The sequence below is a fragment of the Centroberyx affinis genome, unplaced genomic scaffold (assembly GCF_046629955.1).
Source record: "Centroberyx affinis isolate AG114_WGS23_722 - 3 ecotype Tasmania unplaced genomic scaffold, CSIRO-AGI_Caff_v1 ptg001386l_1, whole genome shotgun sequence".
NCBI classification, from domain to species: Eukaryota; Metazoa; Chordata; class Actinopteri; order Beryciformes; family Berycidae; genus Centroberyx; species Centroberyx affinis.
Window position 1 is genome coordinate 400,863 of NW_027279869.1, and position 25,002 is coordinate 425,864.

The window sequence follows — 25,002 nt, forward strand, 5'->3', positions numbered from 1 at the left end:
GTGTGTGTGTGTGTGTTTGCATGCGTGCATGTGTGTGTACGTGCGTGCATGTGCAAACACCCATACGCTTGCTGGTGTGTGAGAGAGTGTGAGATAGAAGAGAGCGCTCAGCGTTCGGCCAAGGACAACAAGAAGTTCCTTTCGGACAGAGGAGCCAGTCATGAATCAGGTGTGATACCTGCACCCAGCGCCAGCCGAGCGCCAAAACAAACACACCCAAAGTGGAGCCGCTTCAGCCCAGTCTGAACACAGAGCGCTAATCAGCCGCTGCGCTCCAACTCAGCTTCTCTCTGGGCTGCGTGGAAGTAATTACAGAGGTGTTGAAGTTGTCACTTTTCCTTTCCTGTTAAAAGCACATCCATTTGAACTCTAAAATACACACACACACACACACACACACACACACACACACATACACAAACACACACACAGAAACACAGATACTGTACATACACAATAATGGTGCACTACCATTATTGGTATTCCTTTAGCTCACCTATAGACCTATTCAGTCTACATAAAAAGACAAAGCCTCATTGCCTTATTAGGTGTCCCATTTTGTTATGAAAAATCTTCACAACATATTCTCTTTTAATTTAGTCTCACAGCATAATAAATTACATTGCAGTATGGCAAGCCATGGGGTTCATGCTGAGTGCTTTTAGGAGGGTCATTCATCAAGTCACACTGACCAAGGATGCCATGGTTACTGATGTTTTTGTGGTGGAAAAGTGTTACAGTGCTGTTATTGTGGTTGGCTACATTGTTACATTTTATCTGAGCGTGCCAATTAATCATGGGAATTTCTGACAGCAGGTGAAGTAATGAAGTTGCCTTGGAGTGACAGCATTACAGTGACAGTGGTTCTCTGAAATGTAGCCTTAAAGATGCACGCCACTGGAAAAACAACGCTGATCATAACCTTATCCACATTCCACAACTGTAAACATTCTTGTACAGATTTGTTTGGTTTTATACTTATTAAGTAAGTTAATTTGGATCTGTCCTCTAAATGATGTAAGTTGCTTTATGTACAGTAAATGTAAGAAGTAATGCAGTTAGGCCTTCGTAAGCATTCAAATAAAACAGCCAAATATCTAGAGAACTGCACCAAGATTCTTTCTTGGAGAATAAATCAGACTGAAGGCTGCAGCATAATATAGTTTAGATGTGGGTGCAATGGCTTTTTAATGTTATTTTAACATTAATCTGCATTTTTGTATGTCTCAAACATTTCCACTTGCGCATGGTAGAGGCAGGGATGTTTTAGTTTTTTCCTGGAAGGGTTTAAAGGGGAAATAGATATTACAGGGCCCACTGTCATGTCTGCTTATTGGGGTAAAATTCATGACAGCACACCCAATCAAATATTTAGAATCTACAATTTAATTATGTTGATTTCAAGAGATTGGAAAAAATAACTCTTTGACTTTGGAACACAGATTAGATAATGAAATAAATGATTTGATTCTCTGGTGAGGGTTAAAGAGTGTTAATGTTAATGTCATGTCTGCTTCTGGGTTCAGAGAGTTTATTTATGTTGGTGTTTCATGTCTGTTGTGTCTGGGATAAAGAATGTACCTCCGCTCATCTCTCCCATCACCAAAACTGCCCCTTTTTTAGACATGCACCCTTTGCACACACACTCACTTCTCCCAGCTGCGGTGCAGTGCTCCAAGCTAAATATCACAGGATTCAGATAGATCGGTCTATTTTTACATCACAGCACCGACTCCCACAACAAATTCTTCAAAGTATTCTCAGCTGTGTAGATGCAGTGGCCTAATGAGCTCATCAGTATGAATTCCCTGTGTACGTGGATTTGCCTGGTAACGATCTTACAGTAATCAGATCCGTGCAAGTTTTATTACACCTACTGGAGCTGTATGCGATTTCACATTGTCAGGACTGATTTGCAGCCGGAGTTGTCTCCAGCTGGCGGTTCCACGGACCTGTGTGTGTGTGTGTGTGTGTGTGTGTGTGTATGTGTGTATGCAGTTGTACTGATTAATGAGGCAGTCTGTACCTAAGCCCTATTTGACAGTTATGGGTTCCAATGCTGATGCGAACTGCTAGGTTTACAGGTTGGGCAGGGCCAGCCCAGTCTGGGTGTGACCCACAGTGGGGCTGTATGGGTCTGCACAGGCAGCCCTACCGTCCCCATCAGGGGTGGCCCAGCGGACACAGCCATTTTAAAGCAGGGGGTGGGGGCAAGTGTAGGGTTTCAGTGTCACGCAGGGGTAACTCTTGCAACTGCACTCCTCACCCCCTGCCCTCCTCACCCTACCTCCCTCAGCACCAGCTCAGTATCCATTATGCCCCAGTGTGCGCCTCGCTCCGCCGTGCCCTCGCCTTCCCTCCCCCGTTCAGCTGGAGCGGCCGTCTCATGGCCCAGTGCGCTCCCAGACCGTTCCTACCCTGTTTCACTGCAGTAAATGTCACCTGAGTTACACTCCCTCTGCTCCCCACAGACGGCCCTTTATTCACCGCCCTTTTAAAAGGACCCCCGCTCACATTTCATGTTTTCTCATTTTTACTATGTGCCAAAGAACCCCTTTCCTCCCCTTTTCATTCAGTCATACGATAACAGTCATACTTTTCCTGTGAATGCCAAATTTCCTATCCTGCATTATACTTTTATTTTCTACTTTTCAACTCTTTGTTTTACTCTTCTTTTCTACTGTCTTTGTAAAGTGGCTGCATTGTCAGTATTTCAGTAAGGAGAATACTGCGCTCCACAGCCAGGATTAGTGTCCAGATGTGTGTCTGAGGTTTTTCACCAATCTAAATTTAGGCTAACCACTAGTTTACAGCTCTTTGAAGCCATATGTAGGAAAGAGAGCGTTAAACAAGCCTTGCCACTCATAAGACTGTGTTGGCATGTTGAACCAGCGGCAGGTCCAGTCACAACAGCATGCAACTGTGACACTGAACTGTGCAGAGAAAACTTCTAATAATACAAGAACTGACTTACAATTACTCCTCTACGGAAGAGGATTAGGGCCACATGTGATTTGAAAAATGTATTTGAGTTCTGAGTTTAAAGTCAGAATTCTGAGAATAAAGTCAGAATTCTGAGAAAAAAGTCAGAATTCTGACTTTAAAGTCAGAATTCTAACATTAAACTCAGAATTCTGACTTCTGAGAAAAAAGTCAGAATTCTGACTTTAATAAACTCAGAATTCTGAACTTTATTCTCAGAATTCTGACTTTAAACTCAGAATTCTGACATTAAACTCAGAATTCTGACTTTATTCTCAGAATTCTGACATTAAACTCAGAACTCAAATAATTTTTTCACGTGGCCCTAATCCTCTTCCGTACTCCTCAAGTCACATGAGCATGTAAAATGTCACTATGATGTAAAATGCAAAGGTCTCAGATCAGAATTCCTACTCCTACCTGTGTCATGGAAATCATGAATATGTCAAGCTTCATCAAAATGTTTCAATTTAGGTGGCTTTACCATGTGGAATACACACTTTCCTGATCTGCTTGATTTTGCTTTTCATATGCTTCATGCTGGAAAAATATTTCTTTTGCAAGCTGGTCTTTTCAAATTTGGATCAGGTGTGCACTTCCCATTCTCTCCTGTCATACAAACTGCAAATTTCACAGGTCTCTGTGAACACATGTAACATTTAACAATAACTCTTAAATGAGTAGAATGGGAAAGCATCTAGGCCACAAGGCTGTTAATTCATAAAACACTCACAATCTGGGTTTTTGATATAGCATGACATATTCACACTTTTCCATGATGCAGGGTCCCTATTCTGTGCACTTTATAAGTATAGGCCACAAGAGACCTGGTCTGACAGTGATGACAGCATGATTAATGCACACCTCCATGCCCACTCACACACTGCCTTTACACAGCAAGTCTAAGTGGCCCTGTAAAAAGCTGAAGAAGTGTGCCTGCAGGCCAGCAAAAAGCAGCCAGAGTTCATCTGTGCATAAGATGCTGTTTCAGTTTGACATAGGTTAAAGGATAAGGCATTGCTTACCGTCAATAAATCCTATGAAAATAACAAAATCAACAATGCGTTTGCTCTACTCCCGTTACTTTCTGACTTCCCACGTACCGTTTTTAGCCGTCAACCTGGAAATCATTGGCTCCAATTGTAAGCTAAAAACCTTGAAATACAGCTCACAAAGACATAGTTTCAATTTTAAAAATTGCTAACTGTTACCACGAAAAGTCAGGCTGTTGTAGTTATTTTCAAATCAAATTCAAATGGGAACAAATTCTTCATGGGGACTATTTTTGGTGCTACGGAACTACTTTCCTGAGATCGCAAACGTCTTTACAGCCGGCTTATTAAGTTGTTTGAGGAAAAAGTCGGCTGGCCCGGGGCATCGCGATGATGAAATATGCTGCCCAGAGCAACGGCATGGCTCTTTGACGTGTTTTTAATCATTTTTTTAATACAATGGATTTCTATGGCTGCTGGGACATGGCTGCATTGGGCATCGGCTACATGGACGAGACTTGTTGGCAAAGCAAAATCATTGCTGATTTTGTTATTTTCATAGGATTTGTTGACAGTAAGCAATGCATTCAAAAACACCAGCCTTATTAAGGCTATAAGGATCCCAGATTATTGTTTACAGAGGTTTGCAATAAGAAAAATGAAAAATCCACCACCAGATACACTGTTAGATATCATCAATCTGATGTTCAGTGCATTCCAGGAGTTATTTGGTGATGAAGGGTTGTAAAGTTACTATTTTGGTGTGCCCACTTTCCCTCAACCTGCCTCGTCTACTTCCACTTTACTTAGTGATTTCCTACATTTCCTAGAATGATGTTCAATAACCCCCACAGAACAGATGTGAACTTGTTGCATTCAGCTGTGGATTATACGTGTAGGTGGAGAAATTGGTCTCTCTGCCTCTTCTAGGATGGATTTCTCCCTGTATGAGTGTTGAACGTCGGTGCAAAATAGCGGCTCTTGAAAAAAGCAGTTGCTCTTTGATTCAGAGAGACTGACACCAAAACTTCTTACTGCTGATGTTTTAAATAGATGAAAAAATGTCTGATATCAAACTCCATTGTAGCCATGCTGGAAATATCGTTTATGTTTGGCCAGTTATCAGTGAGAATAAGAAAAATACACTGTCAAACAACAAAATGGGCCTAGAAATGTAAGGTTCCTCACCAATAGCTGTTTTTAAAGTATTACAGTGTTTTAGGGTGGATTTTTCCTTTAACAGTCACAACATAAAGTAAGGTGCTGAAGGGATGCAGTGATGAGAGGGAGCTCCCTCTGAAACCACCTTTGTCCACTTCAGCACCTTCATCAATCTTCCATCGGCTGCAATAAAAGCGCCTGTGTGGAGAATGGGGAGGCTGTCTGAATCCAGTGCATGCCAGGGGGCAAATGGTCAGTCTGGGTAAGAGGAAACTCAGCTTGGCACAGCGGTTCCATGCCAGCGACTGCCAATACAAGCTATCAGGCCGCATAGACAAGCCCCTTGACAAACTACAGTCTGAATCTGCAGCCTCCATACTGCCAGAGAATATCTCCACACTGCCAAGTCTTATGGCAAACTGAGGATAGCTTTATGGAAACCATGGATTTTCCTTGCAGGAAAAACTGCACTTTTGTGTTATTCTTTCTACTTTTATAAATGTTATGTGATCATGATGTATGAAATCCCATATAATTTTAAGTGTCAGCGACACACCTTTTAGAACCATCCAAAGTTCACACATGTAAAACTTCATTCAGTCTTTTTATCACAGGAAATAGGTATTTTTCTGGTGTTTTACAACCGAGTGGTTTATTATCTTTCTATGTTTGCATTTTTTCCCTTGGTATTTTTACCTTTTATGTCAATAAGATACGTCACGGTCCAAGCCACCTAATCACACAATACCTAATATCAGCCTCCAAAATCCCTGTTAGACTAATTCCATTTAAAATATCAGGTACCTCAGACAGCCATGAAATACTGAAAAACTGAAAAGCATGAAAAGAAAAAGGTTTTATTGCTCATCTATTCCAATACAAATACTCCAATACAAATAGTCTTGATAATGATGACAAAATAATAATGGCCATGTTTTAATATATTATATACTCTGAAGGCAAATCTTAAAGTCAATAATTAAGTGGACAGCAATATACTGTTTGATATGTTTGCATGTTGTATTCTTTGGACCGTATGTTATGTATGTATGGCTCACAGAAAGAGTTTACTATGGCAGGGTGAGCAGTAGGGTTTCCCTTTCTGCTCCTTGAAGATGCCCTGGCTGAGCTGCCGCAGACAGAAGGCGCACACAAAGTGCTGCGGATGAAACTTGCGATTGAGAGCGGAGATGCAGCGGCCGGTGATGGGCTCGCCGCAGCCGCCGCACAGCGTGCCCTGCTGGGAGTGGAAGTGCAGCGAGCAGAGCGGTCGACCGTTCAGCTCCATGAAACAGCCATCAGTGAAGGGCTTCAGACAGTCCTGGGTAGGAACAGAAAGAAAAGGTAGAGAAAGTGATATGGAGAATGAAGGAAATGTGAGTTAGAGATTGGTGGGAAAGATGGAGGAAGATGGGTAAGAGTGTAAAATGTGTTATTGCACTTTTTGTAAATCACCCTGGATGAGAGTTTCTGCTAAATGCCTTATGGAGTAAGATTTGGGAAAGGTAAGAAAACCGTGTTGTGATTGTGTTTGCTATCATAATCAAATTCTGGGCTACTGTTAATGTATCATACTACATGATTTAACCAGATCTCCACTGAGAGCATTCTGTCTGTTTAACGGTAGCTTGTAGCTGAGTAAAGCAGAAGTAGAAGTGCACACCCAATCATTTCTGACCAGATGCTGGATACAAAAGTAGGCTTGAAGAATAATGAAAAAGATACCCACACTACGGAATATGGTTCCCTTGATTTATTTGCAACATTTCAACCACAACGTGTTCATCAGGCATAAGGTTTTCATCAGCCTTGTGGTCGAAATGTTGCAAATAAAGCAAATGTGCGGGTATCTTTCTCATTTATTCCCGGGCTTGTATCCGAGCCAGAGCCGTGTGTGTGGTCTGAGGTAAGAGGCTCACTGAGCAGACGAAGCACTCTGAATGCCAGGTGCCATTGGCTGCAGTCAGGTAGTTCTCCTTCACCGACTCCCCACAGCCTGAGCACTTTGGAGCGAAGAGGTGGTAGAAGTCCCTGTTACAGTATGGCTTCCCGTCCTTCTCTAGGAAACCTGGGGTTAAGAGGAAGACAGACTTACTGACTGACTAATTGGAGAAGGTAAATTAATATACACTAACCGGACACTTTATTAGGTACACCTGCTTGTTAACGCAAATAGCCTGCAAATCATGTGGTAGCAACTCAATATATAAAGCATGCAGACAAGTGGTTCAGCTTTTTGTTCGACCAAACATTAGAATGGGCAAGATGTGTGATCTAAGCGACCTTGACCGTGGTCTGACTGTTGGTTCACCATCTCAGAAACAGCTGCCCTCTTGGGATTTTCACACACTACAGTCTCTAGAGTTTACAGAGAAAGGTGCAATAAACAAAAAACATCCAGTGAGCGGCAGTTCTGTGGCCAAAAACACCTTGTTAATGAGAGAGGCCAGAGGAGAATGGGCAGACTTGTTCAAGCTAACAGAAAGGCCACAAATACTCCAGTATTTGTGTATTTAACAGCTCTTTACAACAGCGGTGTGCAAAAGGGCATCTCACAACAGGTGTACCTAATAAAGTGGCCGGTGAGTGTACATTCCATGTGACAAGCCTAGAATGAATTTCATGTTTTTTCTTGTTGTTGTGGTCTCTGATGGAGGGAAATAAAGTTATACAGTCAGCAAAACATCAGATAATAAACAAAACACAGTCTGACAGCAGAGAAGACTCTGAGGCTCTGACCATCAGGTCCAAACAGGTCTCCACAGTGGGTGCAGAAGAAATGCTCTGGGTGCCAGCTCTGGTCCATGGCTGTCAGGATGTTCTGGTGGAAGAGCCAGACACAGAAATATAACATGATTTTGGGGATCAAGGTTGGGGATAAAGTTTGTCTTTTCTAATTTTTTCTCATGTCAGAAAGCAGAAAAAGTTTGATCCAGAACCTAGTGAAATGAATCATAAGGGAAGCTGCATTAGTTTGTGATTAATGACTCTGGTCTGCAGCAGAGTCTCAGAAAGCCAGAGGGTTTTTTTTTTTCACTTACTAATATGATATGTGGAATACTTCCAGAAAGATTTACTGCAATGTACTGTGATCATACAATCCATCAAAGATGACTGTGCAACTGAAAGGATGTAAATATATAATATATAATTGTATGAATGAGTGAACAAATGAATGAATGAATGAATATGAACCAGTTTGAGATTTTTCATTTGTTTTTATTTGTATTGGTTTTTATTTTTATTTTATGTATTAGTTATTATTTGTATTACTTGTATAGTTATTCTACTTAGTTGTAGTTAGTTTTCAATGTCCAGTTTCTGTTTTAGTTTAGTTTTTTTTGTTTTAGTAGTTTTGGTGTGTGTGTGTGTGTGTGTGTGTGTGTGTGTGTGTGTGTTGGGGGGGTTATTTTAGGTTTTTTGTAATTGTGTATTTGTGCAATAAATCATAAATTATTTTTTAAATTATTTGAATGCATTGCATTTACAATTTTTCAATTAGTGTTCAGTAAAAAATTGCCAAATATTCTCCACCCCAAATTAATTATCTCTTTTTTTTACCATGCACATAAAAACACCTAGTTTTTGTCTCATTTTTAGTTTACTATAATAACCTTGATCTGAACAGAAGTGAATGCATCCCTTCCCACCTGCATAATGGGCCCCTTGCAGTAGGCACAGCGAGGAGAGAACAGCTGATGGTAGTCTTTGTCACAGTACGGCCGTCCGTCTCTCTCAAAGAAGCCGCTGACGCCCAGCTCCGTCTTACACGCCGCACACACAAAGTGCTCAGGGTGCCACACTTCACCCAGCGCTGTGATCATCTGGACCATTCCAGAAAAGTATAGAAGAAAATGTAAAGGTTGAGGGAAAACAAGAGGAGATTTTGAATAAGATTTTATGTGAATCGGCATAATTAGCCACCAGGGTAATAACTGCTGTTCTTGTTGTCATTTGTGAGCTATTTCTAAAAAACAGTAGATGGATTTCTGTTTGTTTATATGACTTACTGTACCTTTCCCACAATGCATTTGCCACAGGAAGCGCAGTGGCCCTTGGCGGTGGTGCGTACACCAATCTTCTCCAAGTCGGAGCTCAGCCCCCCCAGCAGGTCGTCTATAGCGTCGGTCTTTCTGCTGGGGGTCGAGGCCTTGGCATCTGAAGCTGCTGCGGTGCCGCTGTTCTCTGGCAGCACACCTTCCTTCCTTTTCACCGACAGCTTTTGTGTAAGTGGAGGCGGAGTTGAGGAGGGTGGTCTAACCTAAACGATAATTTGCCAAAACTTGTATTTAATTGTATTCCTGATACATTTATTTTTAAAAGAGCTGCTTGACATTCTTTTATTGAAATTCCATCACTGAGGCTGGTGCTGTGTTGAGTATATTAGGTTTGCCAATGCTGCCCTCTGTTGTTATATCTGCGTAATTTCACCAATCTGTTTACTGCAAGTCTAGTGCTTTCCCTTACCATGTCCATCAACACTGTAAATGGAACAGGTTTATGTATATGGAAACAGGGTTATGTATCTTAAACTGTCAATTCTTCTTGTCAATATTTAAGTGCAGGGATAATGATGTGAATATTGGCCCTCCTTCCAAAAACATTATTGTACACCAGCATGTTTGAGTCATCACAAGACATAATTTGCACACATTACGGGACCAGCACATGCAGCCACTATACTGACCCCCGGTCCCAGGCCCAGCAGATCTTCCATGATGGAGTCCAGCTCGTTGGTGGCTGAGGCCGAGCTCTGCGAAGCTGCCACAGGAGCCGGCAGATCACTAACACACACAGAAAGGCAAATTAGAGATTAAAGCATGAATATCTCAATTTAACCTGCAGGAAGACTAAATAGCCTCCCTTGACTGTAACATTCATATTAATGGCATATGTTGGCATTATGTTCTGCCTGAATGTATGTCCTGCACTTAATGTGGGATTGTGTATGTTGTTTTACCATCAGTGTCAGTGTCAGTGTGTAATGTGGAATTATGGACTGCAATATGTCTACACAAAAAGACTAAATCAAATTCCTTGTGTATTCATACTTGACAGATAAAAATGTATTTTTTTTATTGTGATTCTGAAAGGCTGGCTGATTGTTTACATGAGCTTTCCAATTCTGAGATCAATTAAAAACCATACTGGGACCCTGATGATACAGATTAGAATAATCCAGATCTACATAAAGATTAGATCTTGACTTGGTGTGATACTTGATGTAATTTGTAATCCATATAATTTGTGAGTTTTCCACCATTCTAGACAAAGTGACATCTATTTTCTTAAAAATTATTCCTGGCAAGTAAAACTCATTATGGAAACCCATCTAAATTACTCTAAGTAACTTTGTGAACAAAATATTAACACTTTTTCAAAATAAAATGTAGACCTTTGAAATATTATGTGATGAATTTGGGGTAAGATTTTTTTTTCTCAATCAGTATATAGTGTTTTGGAGTGAAACTCTCTCTCTCTTTACACTAGTTTCTACAGCAGTATCTAGAGTTTACACAGTGATAATAAGGAGTCAGCAGGAGTCGTGAACTTCCGGCTCACCTGTAGACATTTGAGCTGACAGAGTTGTTTCCTTTCTTGGTGAGTACAGCATAACCTGCTGGGAACTGTGGGGAATGAACAACCAACACAATGCAAATGTAGTTAAGGTGGAGATTTGATCTAATTAGTTGAATAGATTGAGGACAAACTGATGAACATAATTTTGCAAAGTTCCCAGATTTCAGGTCAGCGGCTTTTTCTGCCTGGTTGCCTGCTAAATGAGTTAGGAACCAACATGTAAATAGGTGATGCAACTTTATCATGTCATCCAGATAGTTATACTGTATGGTTGTATTTTAATTTGTGGAATTAATGTATTTAAGCAATGAACTCAACCAATCAACAACAGATCTTGTGGTTTTGTGATCACCTCTCCGCAAGAACCAGCGGCCTCACTGCTCTTGTTCTCAGGAACGCTCTCTGCACCACTTGGATTCAGGGCCAACTCTTCCAACAGCAAATCTATAATAGGATATGGGATGTAAATCATTGACTATACATAAACACACACACACACACACACACACACACACCATTCTGACTCTGAGATTTCTCTGTCTTTACTGTTAAAACAAATATGCATCATTTGCAGAGTGAGAGGCTTCCTGCAGAGCCATACGGTGTGCTTTTACACTTCAAGGTGTGAGCAGAGCAGTGCGGGGTTGCTACGTTCAAGGCAGCTTCCTGAGGATGTGATGACACACATATTGCAGAAGTGAAACTTTTGAGAATGTTGCAACACTCAGTAACAAATATTACTCTGAAATCAAAAAGCCTCCTTCACATACATCGCAAAGGCATAGACATAAGAAAGTGTGAAGATACTGTTGAAAATAAAGCCTGCTAAGGGGAAGTCTACAGGGTGGCTGTTGAAAATAAAACAAAAAGAGTGTTCTACGTTTAGCACTGAAGTCTGAAAATCACAGTCATTGTCTTCCCATATGTTTATCTGTATTTCCATGTCCTCTCATTTATTTTTTACACCACAGTGAAAATCAAAACAATTGTTCTATGCCTTACGAGACAAAAGTTGTATAATTCAGTGTAGTGCATCCAATAAACTATCAACTAATGCAACAAGATACTAAATAAATTACAATCTGTTGCATTATATATAAGCTTAGGGTGGATGAATGATTACCCACAGAGCAAATCAGGCACTGTAATGTTATGATCAATTCTTCATTTCACTTCAGATGTCTAACTATACGGCACTTGGTATTACAAATCATCCCTTCTCTGAATCTGTTTTTAATTACCATGATTATGCCATATCTTACGTAATATATACACAGTAAAACATGAAAGAGAGTACGTTCTCTTACCCAGCTCATCCATGCTTGCTCCTTCCCTCAGTAAGAACCTACAGTATCAGTGTATCTGTGTGTGTGTGCATGCGTGTGTGTGCGCACACTAGCCACAGTGTGTGTTTTCTGCAGCTGGTTAGTAACCAGGGTAACCAGCATAATCTCTCATCAGGTCAAAACGGTCACTTCCTCTGAAGAAGTTTGGTTTTCCGTTTTTACTGAATGAATAATTATTAATGTTTGTTGAGGACAATGAGCATTAAAAAAAACAGCTTTTGCATAATCTATCATGTAAAAGTTTTTTTTAAGTTCAATGTTCATTGACTTTTCCTTTTAAAATGGTAAGATAATAATAACTACCTATAAAGCTATAAAATGAATTAACAATTTCAAGGGATTTAAATTTATGACATGACAGGTGTTGTTTCCTGGTAGAAAGGAAACTGCACTGTTAGAGGAAACATTACCAAACATGGACTAATTTAGTATAGAGTGCAGCTGAGAAGTTTAAGTCTAATATACCCATTTTATGAATTGTTGATTGTGCTATTTTATTACTCCTATAATACAACAGCAAAACATTACAATATCAGAAAACCAATAACCTCTTCAGATGGTATCTTCAAGTATTGTAACTCATGTGTGTCTACAACCAGAAATTATTGTTAATTAAGATTATTAATATAGTTTTATTACTTACTTACTTACTGACTTACTTACTTATTTACTTATTCATTAATTTACTAGTTATGTTATCAGTAACTTTATTCATAAAAGTAATAAAGGTGCTATGGTCTTAAACTCATCTGTATACAGGCCAATATATCAACATTAGTGGTGTGATTATATGCAGCACTGCAATGCAATGTGGGATATCTCAGACTTCTAGGTGGATTCAGTTGTCTAATAAATGTACAATAGCTCAATCACATGCCCTACAGTATAGAAAGAGTTAACAGCCTATGCTGGTATGCAAAACATCAATTTTTTTTGACAAGTAGATAGATGAACACTTGAGCAACATTAGAAAATCATATGAAAGAAATCCTGTTTATATTAATTTTAAATCTAGCCGGACACAAGCAAGATTTTAATATATATATATATAATAATTTAATATCAATAATTTAAATATATGAGGCCATGGTGCCTCAAAATAATGGAAAATCTGTGGTTCTAAAGCTCTAAAGAAGAAAATTGGGAAAACTCTTCACTGAGCTGCCTGTGATGGGTTGCCATGGCAGTTAGGGTAGATGTACTCTATAGTATCTTGACCAGATTAAATCCCAATTAAACAGTGTCATATCGAGGGCTTGGAGCCAAAGGGGCGTAAGTGCGTTATAGCAGATTTTACAGGAGAGCCAAAACAAATTTTGATCAAACTTGTATCAGCTGCCGTTACCACATACTAAGCACAATATTTTAACTTTTTGTGTTATCAGATTGAGCATTACTATAAAAACAATACTGCTACAGTTTAAGTTGAATTATATTTGTTAACTTTTTTACTCAAAAGAGTGAAATACGCCTTTTTTGGCACAAACATTGTCCCAATACAGCCATGCAGAGTATGGGCGTAATTATTGTAAAACACATTCATTTTAATACAAATCTAGCAATTACACTTCAATCAACACTGAAATATAAAACAAGATCAGAATGAATATCTTTATCTTGAAGTAATGCTCAGCAACTTTCATCAAGGCCTTTAAAATTGTAGGCCACATGGAACATATGAAATTGATTGATACATTTTTTCTGTTAAAAACTTTTAATAAACCTTTTTAATAAACCTCTATAGACATAAGAAACTACTTTTGATTCTAAACTACTACTTTTTTTTTTCTTTTGCTAGTATAATACATTTTTATATGTGTCCCAGGACACATCACTTATTGATGTGTCCTGGGACATGTTCAAAGACCTGTAAAACTCCTCATAACACTGAGGGAGAACTTCAGCTACCAGCAGTCTGACTACCAGAGCTCATCTTGACCAGTTCACACTCCTGACATTATAAAATAACATTTTGAATCTATAGGCCTAAGTATTTAATGGGAATATTAACATATTTACATTAATCTAATATTGACCTAGAATATTAATTAGGATATGAATAGGACACTAAAAATGATGTGATCATGCTGCCATGCTAGCATTACTTATGTCAGCATGCATTTTGAGTTGACCTAAGTGCTGTTAGAATCCTCTGCCCACAATGCTTGTTCAGTGTCAATAGTGGGTTTTTCTTGGTGTCAAAAGGGCTTAAGTGCAGTTACGCCCTTTTGGCAGCAAACAAAACCCTACTTTTACTGTTCCGGCTTTCAGTTTTTGTTTAGTTAAAACTTATGGGTCATGGTTTCAGTTGTGTCCTTTTGGCACTGAAAAGATCTCACTGAGACCTTTCAATTGATAATACTCATATTCACCCAAAATCCCACTTACGCCCCTTTGGCTCCAAGCAACTCTCACCTCGTGTTGGTATTATATATCCATAAATGTCTGTGTATACACAAGCAGACACAGTAATTTATGTTGACTAATGGTTTTCACTGCACAGACGTTTTGTACAAAAATGAGCATCCTCTTTTTCACATCTCCCGCTCACTGAACCAGCAAACTGTGACATATAAAATGTGATGATACATCAAGCCTAACCGGTTTCCTGGGTTTGGCCTAATGTCAGTGTATTTAGAGAAGGCTACAGACACAATACAACTTGGCACAACTATAGCAGTTACCTGGCTAGTTGCCCTGTTATGAATCTTCTGGTCATACCACTGAGCTGGCACCAAATTGTTAGGAATACTGGACTAACCTGTATTGAAGAGCTGAGAGAGAGAGAGAGAGAGAGAGAGAGAGAGAGAGAGAGAGAGAGAGAGAGAGAGAGAGGTCAGTGCCTCAGATTTGCAATGATGATGTTTGGCATTCATAACCACAGTCAGTTTGTCTTAGGATGACTCACTGACCTCTCTGGAAAAAGTTCACAGCCCCCTTGAACCTCGGGCACAGATCAGATTGAGCAACCGTGATCTGGACGTGCAACCTGTCAAATCCTGTCATGATCAACTTCAGCTAGACTTAATCCAGTGCTGAGCTCCCTGAGAGGGTTGCACACATCAGTCATCATGATAAAAAATAAAGAAGTAAATCCCCATTTAGCCTCATTGGATTGCAGGCTGGCTTTCAAGATTGTGGTTTGACTCGGTCAACTATGCTCGTGTCATGTCACATAACTTTATTTCCGTCAAGAAAACACGGGATCTGATTATTAGTGATTATTATTATTATTATTATTATTAGTCAACAACTTTTTTCAAAGATGATTCGTTGAAGTCTATGGTGATGTCTGTCTGTTGCTACTTGAATTTTGCATTTGTGTAGTCACCTTGCATACCTGCGTTATCTCACACCACTCTAGTTTCAACCATTATCATTTAAAGTAGGGGTACTTGTGATTTTGTTTGAATTTGATACATACTACTAAATCGATTTAACTAGCATTATATACCGCATTATAATAAACAAATTGAGTACTGTATACAACTACTTTCCCAAATTCTCGGAGATGTTTTGCAGCGAGTGGATCATTTCTAACATTTTAACATGAAATCCACTCGCCCGGTCTGCGTGGTTTCGTCTCTGACCGGAAGAGTTTGTGTTTACAGCTTGCTCCACGTTAGCATTGCCGATTTGCCAGGCAGCGAAGACCTTTTCCCCTTTGTTAACTGTATTTGTAACTAACCGTCTGACCATTTTGTAAGACTACTTGGACAATTGTGAATGTTTCCGCGGCTAACATGAATGCTTTGTAGCGGAAAGGCTACCGACAAGCATCGCAATGACTAGCTGGCCAACGTAGCGGCGAGGTTAGCCAGCTAACTACTAAAGCTAGCTAACTTCTCGTACAGCACTAAAGCTCATACGGTGAAACAGGTAATATCATGTCACCTTCACCCTATAACGAGTATTTTTTTTGTGCGTTTTCACGACTGACAACCTCGCATCGTCAAATGCCCCCCCCCCCCCGTCTGTGTGTTATACGACAGGCTGCCCCCTCCCAGGTCCGAGAGTAAGCAGCCATGGGCGCGGAGAGCAGCGCCGTGCGGAGCTGCACCCTGGAGGAGCCGCTCCTCACCCTGCCCTCCGGACTGACCATGTACTCGGCGGTGCTCCAGGATGCAAAGCCTGCGTCCGTGTTTGTCCACAAGCAGGGCAACGAAGACAAAGTCAACAAAGCTGCTAAAGTAAGAAGGCTTCCAGATGTTGTTTATTGTGGGTGCCTTGCGTGGCGTAGTTCTCAGAGGGTTGGGGATGTTGTATCTTAGGTATCCAGAAATCTTGGGTTCTTCCGGACTCTGTGCAGAGTCCCATGATGTGATCATGTGCCTCAAAACGTTAGTTGTTAACCTAAAATTTCTGTATTAAGGTCCGATTGATAATTTGATTTATTGGACTGTAGCCTCTCCAGTCTCATACACAGATATCATAGGCCTATTTACAAGGGAGTTGATTTGTGTTGCTCTCAGGAGACTCACCATCCCACTAATGGGATGGTGGGTATTTTGTATTGTATTTTGTCCTTTGCAGAAAATTCTGTATTCATCATAAAAACAATACACAATATGCACAATATCAACAGTGTCATACAGTATATCTGCTGTTTAATTGTGTATGCAGTGTAATTAAATGTACTGTGTAAGCACCATATGTCACACTGTCTGAGTCCAGCTAAAGTACCATACTCTATTATAGAGCCAGTGCCACTAAGTGAAGTCTTTATGCTTTTACTTCCATTGACTGCAGTGCAGTCTGTGTTTGATTTAAGCTGCTGATCAGTGGCTCTGGCGCCATTGATCTTTTTGAATGAACACTCAGGCTGCATTACTACTTAGAGCCCTTGTGTTCTCACTCAGTTGCATGACACATCAATTTTATCTTTAATCAGTATCTTGAAGGAAATAATTAAATATAGGATGGCTGTAGGTGCACCTTCTGAATCTGCTTCCCTTCATATCCTGCAGCACCTGAAGACCCTGAGGCACCCGTGTCTGCTGCGCTTCCTGTCATGTTCTGTGCAGGACGGCGGCATCCACCTAGTGACTGAGCGGGTGCAGCCCCTGGAGCTGCTGCTGGACAGCCTCTCCCCGGAGGAGATCTGTGCAGGCATCTACGACCTCCTGCAGGCTCTCGTCTTCCTGCATGAGAGGGTGAGGGGGGAAACAGCATGCACAAGTTGCTCTGGGTGCAAGCGATGTAGTTTAGTCAGGACAACTCACGTATTGATATTAATATGTTTATAAATGGTTATGACAGCAATAAGTTTGGTTTTGGTGGAATAGATCTGCTTTTATGGCTCGCTGCTGCACATTAGACCTTAGGGAGTACATAACCAACCATATAGTACATAAAAGCAGATGTAAGCAGGTGGGGAGGAGGTGGGTGAACAGAAGCAGTAAGTCTCATGACAGCAGACACAGTAGCAGTGTGGCAGTCTGCACAGCGAGCTAGACAGTGAGTGAGTACGTGTCATTTAAAAGGTTTGACATTAGGTTGTGTGTGTATATTGATTGGTTCACTTGCAAAGGTGTGCTGCTGAGTTAGTCCAATCAGCTGAAGACACCAGCTTGAGTTTCCTGCCTGAACTTGTGTTGCTCAGTTAGAAACTCCCGCAGGCTTATTTGCATGGGATTTAAAGAGTGATAGTAAGAAAGAGAGGCCGCCCAGAGGGCATCATCATGGAAAGTAACTTTTAGCTTAAGTTAGTTTTATATCTCCAGCATGTGCCAGTGCTTCTTCCACATTAGTCATAAGTTCTTCCCCTGTCTCACTCCAGGGCAAATCAAGCCACAACAATGTATGCATGTCATCTGTATTTGTTAGCGAAGACGGACATTGGAAACTGGGAGGGATGGAGACTGTCTGCAAGTTCTCTGAGGCTACTCCTGAGGTAAGAGGTAGAAAATTAACTAACTTTAGAAAAAAGTTCACCATCAGCCCAAATAAATTCCCACGGTGCACAATGTTATTGTTTTTTTTCTTCCTAAAATATAAAGCACCTGCATCAGATATTTGAAAACTCATTCAGCAATATATCAAGTTACACATTTTGATTTTAAATTTTCTTTATCTCCTCAGTTTCTCAGCAGCATTCAGAATGTGAGAGAGACCAGTTCTGTTCCCCCAGAAGAGCGGGTAAGCATAATGAAGGCCAAGACGGAAAATGGAAAAATTGCTCTTGTTCTGAGATCAACAAATACACTTTTTTTTTTTTTTAATTAATCTGTTCACTTGAAACATGTTGTCAACAGGTTGAGGGCTTTAAAACGCTCCCTGATAAACACGCTCACTCTCGAGACTGTTTCTCTTTTGGAATGATGGTGGAGACCCTTATCCCTCTCCTGAATGGCTATGGTGAGTATCCAATGATGATTAATTTGACAGTTCATTTTTATTTTCAATAGAAGGTGTGAAATAGGGTGGAAAGATCAGTTGATTCTCATGCTTAAGTGTAATGTTTACTGATGATCTCAACCCTAATGTGACATCTTCTCAAATTTTATCATCGTTTACCTTCATCTTTTCTTTTTTTTTCCAGTGTCAGAGGAGCTGTCTGATAGTCTGAAGAGGACCCTGCAGGCAGGCTTGCTGAACTCTGACCCCTTGTCTCGACCTGCACTCAGCTCCTTGCTGACTCATGACTTCTTCAGGTTTGTCTGGTTATGTCTGCTGTCGTTGCCGTCTGTACATGATGAAAAGAATTAGATTGTATTTTTCCTGATACATAACAGGAATGACTTTCTGGAAGTGATGAATTTCCTGAAGAGCCTGACCCTGAAGACAGAAGAAGAAAAGAATGAATTCTTTAAGTGAGTAACAACTCCTCTTTTGTTTTATGTATGCTCTGTTTTATATGTAGCCTGCAGTGTTCCCCACAAGTTGACAGCTTACTTGTGGCAGTGTTTGTTTAGAATTAGAATGAATTACTGGTGATCAGGGGCAATATGCAATGAAATCTCTGCACTGGGCTCATGTTAGGTTTGTAGTGTTGAGCAGTGTTATAATTTTCCTAATTAAAAGTATCAAGTTAAGTTTCACTATCGTTTTCACACTGGGAGGCTCTGTGGAATTGAGTACAATGCTGCTGGTCTGTGTATCAGCAAATGACAAACATGTTTGTCCTGGGTCATGTTTGACCAACTTTTTATTTTGTGGTGGCCATGCTGATATTGTGCCATAGATGAGCATATGTATGGGAAACACTGGCCTGTTTTGTTTCCTAGCCAGTTAATAGTGTAATGTCATCATGTAGAACAGGTTCCTAAGATACACATTAGGATAGATACACATTAGACGGCAGACTTGTATTTCCTAAGCCCATCCTAGACATTTTTTTTGTTGTTCGACATTATTTCATATTGAATTATATAACTGTTTATATTGTAGACAGGTGATGATAATGATGGGAGATTCTTGTACATTCTCTTAGGGAAATAAGAATGAAATTCAACTAATGATTTTGCCAGGGAGCCCCTTAATATGCCAGCTGTATTTATTGTGTTTGTGTGTGTGTGTGTGTGTGTGTGTGTGTGTGTGTAGGTTTCTGTTAGACCGGGTCCAGAGCCTTCCTGAAGAGCTGATAGCTACACGCCTTGTCCCCAAACTCCTCAACTCTCTGGTGTTTGCAGAACCTATGGCTGTCAAAAGCTTCCTGCCTCATCTCTTAAGGCCAAAGAAGGGTAAGACGCCGTTTTAGTGAGGCACTCTTCATCCTGCTGGAATGGCTCCTCAGATCAATACGTCCCCTTTCAAAAACACAAGAGGCACAGTGGTCAGGCAGAACTGTAGTGCGATAAGCCACTCTGTCACTCTTCATCTCCTCTGTGTTGACAGATTCCAGTAGTGGCGGTAGCGGTGAAGAATGCCTGCTGTCTGTGTCCCTTTACCGGAAACACGTGGTTCCTCACCTCTTCAAGCTCTTCAAAGTCAACGAGGAGCACGTCAGGATTGTGCTGCTGGCTCACATCCACGTCTACGCTGAATTCTTCTCCCACGACGAGCTCAAGAACCAGATCCTACCGCAGGTGTAGTATTGTCACAATACCAGAATTTTTAACTTGGATACCAATACCAAAATAAAAGTTTTAGGGATGGGACGATACACTTTTCTCACAATACAATTCGACACGTGATATGGGGTTCAATATTCGATACAACCACGATACGATGTAATAAATAGTTTCAATGACAATAAAGTCTGACTGTGCAGAATTACGTTTATTTCTGAACCACAGATCTTTCTAGAAATGGCTTGGCTTGCTAGAATGAAAACAACAATTTAAAAATGTCAATACAAAGTGCCTGTGAAATTATGATGGACAAGCAAACTTATTTGTGATTACTACAGCAGAATAAAACATAGCTAATATCACAATGCATTTTTCTGCCCCACGATGCGCATTTTCACATTTTTGTGAAAACTTTATTTACATTTTCACAATACAAAATATATTCAAGTTGGACTATGGTTACATGTACATACTGACTTATCACCCCCACCCACATCCTCCCATCCAGGGTCACACAAACAACAAGGAGAAGAAAAAAAAAATGTTACCAGCCTTGTCCTTTTTGACCATTTTTGGTACTTAAATTAACCAGTTTACATAGATGACAGCTACATATTGTTCAGTCAAAGGATAGAGCGATCCCATCCCTATTAAGTTTATCAAATATCAAAACATTCTACAGTACTACGATACCACGGCAAACAAGAAAAACCATCAAGCAATGTCACAGAACAACTGAGATGCATTGCAAAGTTACTTGTGTTACCGCACTTGACCTGGACTGCTTTGTGGCAACTTTTGCACAGGGGTTTTGATATGTTGGTCAAGTGTCCACCTTTGTTGGTTCTGTAAGCGAAATGGATACATATTTCACTTCAGCCACCAGTTTTGTCAGCTAGTTTAAATGGACTGCGACTGCTGCAGTCTGCTGTCAAGAGTCAGACTGTAGTTCTGTCTATTCCACTCCTCCTTTTTCCTATTCTTTTAAAGAGTAATTCTGCAGGTGTCCTGGTGGCTCAGTGGTCTAAGACACATGCCATATAACCGCAACTTGGTTCTAATCCGGCCCAGGACCTTTGTCACATGTCATCCCTCTCTCCTAATCTTTCATGTCTCTTTTTGCTTTTATCTATTTAATAAAGGAAAAAAATGCCCACCCAGTGCACCCAGTTTGAGCTTCTCTCCACCTGCTGTGTGATTTTTAAAAAAATTAAAAAAAGTGCAAGAGCGTGGGCGTGAGAACGGGGGAAAGGAGGGTTTGGGGTTGGTCCGGGTTGGTGAGAAGAGGAACAGGGTGAAGTGTTTGTGGGCATGTGCATGCACTGATGGGCTTGGGTGGTAACCTTTTTTTTACCACATGACCTATCTTAGGACAAAATCCTTGAACACGGCTGCATTTTAACCACTGGAGGGCGAACTGAGCCAGGTTTAGTGAAAAATAAATATGGCACCGGCACATTTGGCCTCAAATGTTGACAGTATAACCAGCATTGTTGTATTTTAGAACTACGTAGTACCAGTCTATAACTCAAAAGCGTTTTAGTGTGGAGTTACTCTCGAACTATTTCAATGTTGTGATATGGATTTTATTATGAGTTATGAAGTATTGATACAGGTGTCAGTATATTTTGTAATCCCTAATATTTCCAATAAAGATCTTGTCTTCCCTTCCGCCCTGTCTTTGGCTGCAGGTTTTGCTGGGAATGAGAGACACCAACGACTCTCTGGTTGCCATGACGTTGCAGAGTCTGGCAGTGCTGGTGCCCTTGCTGGGGGCCCAAGTGGTGGTCGGGGGAGAGAGAACCAAGGTCTTCAAACGCACCACACCTAACTTCACCAAGTCCACAGAGGTCACCCCTGAAAGTAAGGAACACTGACCTAATGATAACAATAATAATAGTAAAAGAGCATTACTCATTCACTTTCCAGCACATTTTCCCAGCTGGTTCAGGAACCTTCTGGTCACCGGTTTGAAGAAAATCTGGGCATGGAAAATTAATGAGTATCGCTCTACCCTCCCTCCCAGTTGTAAATTTGTATAACTGTATCCATATGAAGTAGGGTGTTACTGAAAAGGATGTGCACACTCAGCAAACCATTCCTGGGTAAGTAAAGGTTAAAAAAAATAGCATTGCGTCGGTATTAATCTCATCTTTCTCTGTTCTTCAGCCTCTCCTGTCCATATAGTTGGAGGGTCCCACCCCCAGATGGCCCAGCCCTCTAAGGTCCTGAATTTGTTCCCCAAACCCTTAGGGGCTGTAGGCCTGGTCCTGGGAAACATGGATAGCCTACAGAGGAGTAGGGAGAATTCCAGGAATTACCCACTTGCACCAAAATCAGGTAAGATGACACCGTTCCCTCCATACTATTGATTTCAATTCACATTTCGACATTGTTATGCCTGACGCTCAGCCTACTTTTCTGATCTGTGTTTCAGCTATCACTAGAGAGATGTCGCTGCCTTTGAACGGCTTCAGCCCAAACAGTGAGGTGGAGTCACCGTCGTACAGCCCAGAGCAGACAGACAGACTAGAGGGTCCGGTGGAAGAATGGCCTGACTGGGGCGACCCAGAGGAAGGCGCCAAGGACAGAGATGGACAGCCAGTCCAGATCCACATCCAGGCCTCAGGGAGAGCCGCTCCAGTCGCCAGCAGACTGCCTCTCACACCGCAGGAAGTGGAGGAGCCATGGGACGACTTTGAGGACACTGAACCTACCTCAGACCTCTCCCCTACAGCTCCCACACCAGACCCAGTCATCCTCACCCCACCCAGAGGGGGCGCCACTTCTGCACCTATAAACCCCGCGCCTGAACCACTGAGATTGGCGTCCTCCAAACCCCTCAGATTGAGCTCCACCCTGCGAGGGTCCGCAGAGAGCAAGACCACTTCGTCATGGGACAACGGCTGGGGTCAAGAGGAAAAGGACTCACACAGCGTCCCATCAAACCCCAGGCCCAAGCCCACGGTGCCACAAAGGAACGGGGGGATGGGCGGTCTGGGGGAGGAGTTCACTATTGAGGTGAAGAAGAAGCCGGAGAGAGACCCAGAGCTGGACTTCTTTGCAGATATGGTGCCAGACATCAAGCTGTCCTCTCCCACTCTGCTGCTACCGGGGGAGAGCAGTTTGAGTGACGCCAGACTGTTTACGGCTGCCTCAGGAAACACTGAAACAACATGGGCTGACGCATCCATAGATACTTTAACACTCACTGCCAAGTTTGCAGCTGCAGACCTGACCGAGGTTAGTGTGCGTGTGAGTGTGCGTGTTGGATCAAATCTCCAAAGTTTTGCACAGCATTTTGACAGTATTAGGTGCAAAGTCACAAGTGAGGTGCAGTTAAGGTGGTTGAAAATTTTCTAAGCTTCTACAGCAATCTTTACAGGCAAAAAAAGGATACCTGGTCTCTTAATGTGAAAATATATGTACTTGTTTTGTAGTAAAGGATAGAGTGAGTGGTAGATAGGACTGCCACAATAATGCCAAACTGGATGGGTTTTTCTCAGTAGGTGAGGTCAAAAGCTGAATATTCCTTCATGAAGCCAGGTAAAACTAAGCTGTTTCATCTGTGTTGAGTATGTAGTGTGCTAAAGTGTTAAAGTGCACTATGCTGAACTGAATACTGGACAGATATAAAAGAAGTTAGCAATGTATTTGTCACTTGGCAGCAAGTTTATGAAAGAGCTTATTTGCCATCATATAATCAGGGTTTGTGTGTCAAACCCTGGTCATTTTTTTGTGATTTATTTTTATCTTGTCAATTGCCTAGACATTATCCTAATTTATGCATTGAAGCAAATTTCTTCCCATCTATAATTTGGCAGTCTCAATTAAATTGATTTTTTTTTTAATTCACATGTTTATTTTGTTTTTCTCTCAGACTGAAACAGATGGCTGGGGAGATGGAGATGATCTGAACTGGGAGGATGAGAACTCCTGGTGATGAACGGTCTCATCTGGAGCAACATTTTAGAGACTTACCACTGGAAAACTTCAATTCTCAAGATGCACCACCCTTAGAAGCGCCATTTCACAAACGGCCAATGGACTGGAACTTGCTCCCATATACAGGGATTCAGTCATTTAAAAATATGATGCAGTAATAATGAAATGGATGACTTGAGACTGTCATACTTTTTTGATATCATATACTGTGAGTTCCCAGACATTTAATATCTTTGTCTTCATTCATGAAGGTAACTTTACTTTTGTACTGGAAGGATGGGCTGCTTATCAGATGGTGGTTATTACCAGCTAGACTGGGACATTAATGAAGCCATTTTTAATTGTTTTGCCAAATGAGGATATTAGTGGACTTGTGATGAATCAGGACCTTAATCTGAGGTGAATGGCATCTTTTTTTTCTTTTCATCTGCTTCTCTAGTTTTTAAACTGTGCCATACACTTCATTACTGGCATCAAGATTCGGGTCAGATTTTGGCAGGACACTGACTTGTCCAAAATGTGACAAGTTTGATTTACAGGAGGCTTGCACTTTGAATGAATGTGAAATAGAGATTGACATAATTTATTGGTAGCTTTATGGTTGCTGGTGAAATAAAAGGTTTACGGTATCAAATGTGCCCAGTTCTTCTGTTTAAATAGTATTGTCTGAAAGAAACGCCTCTACACAAACTCCATATGGGTGCCAAATGCAGGAATTTATTATCAAATTAATCTGCCAACCTGGAATGTGTTATGGTTCAATTGCATGATTCTTAAGTGTTAATTGGGGATGACCAAATCAGGGTATGTGTAGTAGTATACACATCAGTCCTGGAGATGGTGGCTGTTTATGTTTGGCCGCACTGTTTTCCCAACAACCCCCACCGACCCATTCCCAATTAGTGGAGACTCCAGCCAGACTGATTCCTAAATAAAAAGGAATCTTCAACAATGCTTGGTATTCAAAAGGTAATAAAGTTTAAT

General features: G+C 41.0%; 2 protein-coding genes across 3 annotated transcripts; one reads left to right on the plus strand and one right to left on the minus strand.

Moving 5' to 3' along the window:
* Positions 1 to 5,978: 5,978 nt before the first annotated feature.
* On the minus strand, positions 5,979 to 12,104 carry lpxn (leupaxin). Its single transcript, XM_071526127.1, has 9 exons — positions 12,023 to 12,104; positions 11,068 to 11,159; positions 10,698 to 10,762; positions 9,823 to 9,919; positions 9,151 to 9,396; positions 8,786 to 8,959; positions 7,875 to 7,956; positions 7,055 to 7,203; positions 5,979 to 6,456 (listed from the first exon to the last, which is right to left on the minus strand). The coding sequence occupies exons 1-9, from the start codon at positions 12,033 to 12,035 to the stop codon at positions 6,190 to 6,192; spliced, it is 1,185 nt and encodes a 394-aa protein (XP_071382228.1). The 5' UTR covers positions 12,036 to 12,104; the 3' UTR covers positions 5,979 to 6,189.
* A 3,577-nt stretch (positions 12,105 to 15,681) lies between these two features.
* On the plus strand, positions 15,682 to 24,640 carry scyl3 (SCY1-like, kinase-like 3). 2 transcript variants are annotated; one of them, XM_071526121.1, is made up of 14 exons: positions 15,682 to 15,940; positions 16,054 to 16,251; positions 17,029 to 17,214; positions 17,841 to 17,954; positions 18,143 to 18,199; positions 18,316 to 18,418; positions 18,603 to 18,714; positions 18,796 to 18,873; positions 19,604 to 19,743; positions 19,898 to 20,088; positions 21,765 to 21,936; positions 22,243 to 22,413; positions 22,511 to 23,316; positions 23,954 to 24,640. In XM_071526121.1, exons 2-14 carry the CDS (start codon positions 16,087 to 16,089, stop codon positions 24,014 to 24,016), a joined length of 2,358 nt encoding a protein of 785 aa, XP_071382222.1. In that variant the 5' UTR covers positions 15,682 to 15,940; positions 16,054 to 16,086; the 3' UTR covers positions 24,017 to 24,640. The 2 variants fall into 2 exon arrangements, with proteins under 2 accessions (XP_071382222.1, XP_071382223.1); XM_071526122.1 differs by lacking the exons at positions 15,682 to 15,940; positions 16,054 to 16,251 and having other exon boundaries at positions 17,161 to 17,214; positions 17,888 to 17,954.
* Positions 24,641 to 25,002: the final 362 nt, after the last annotated feature.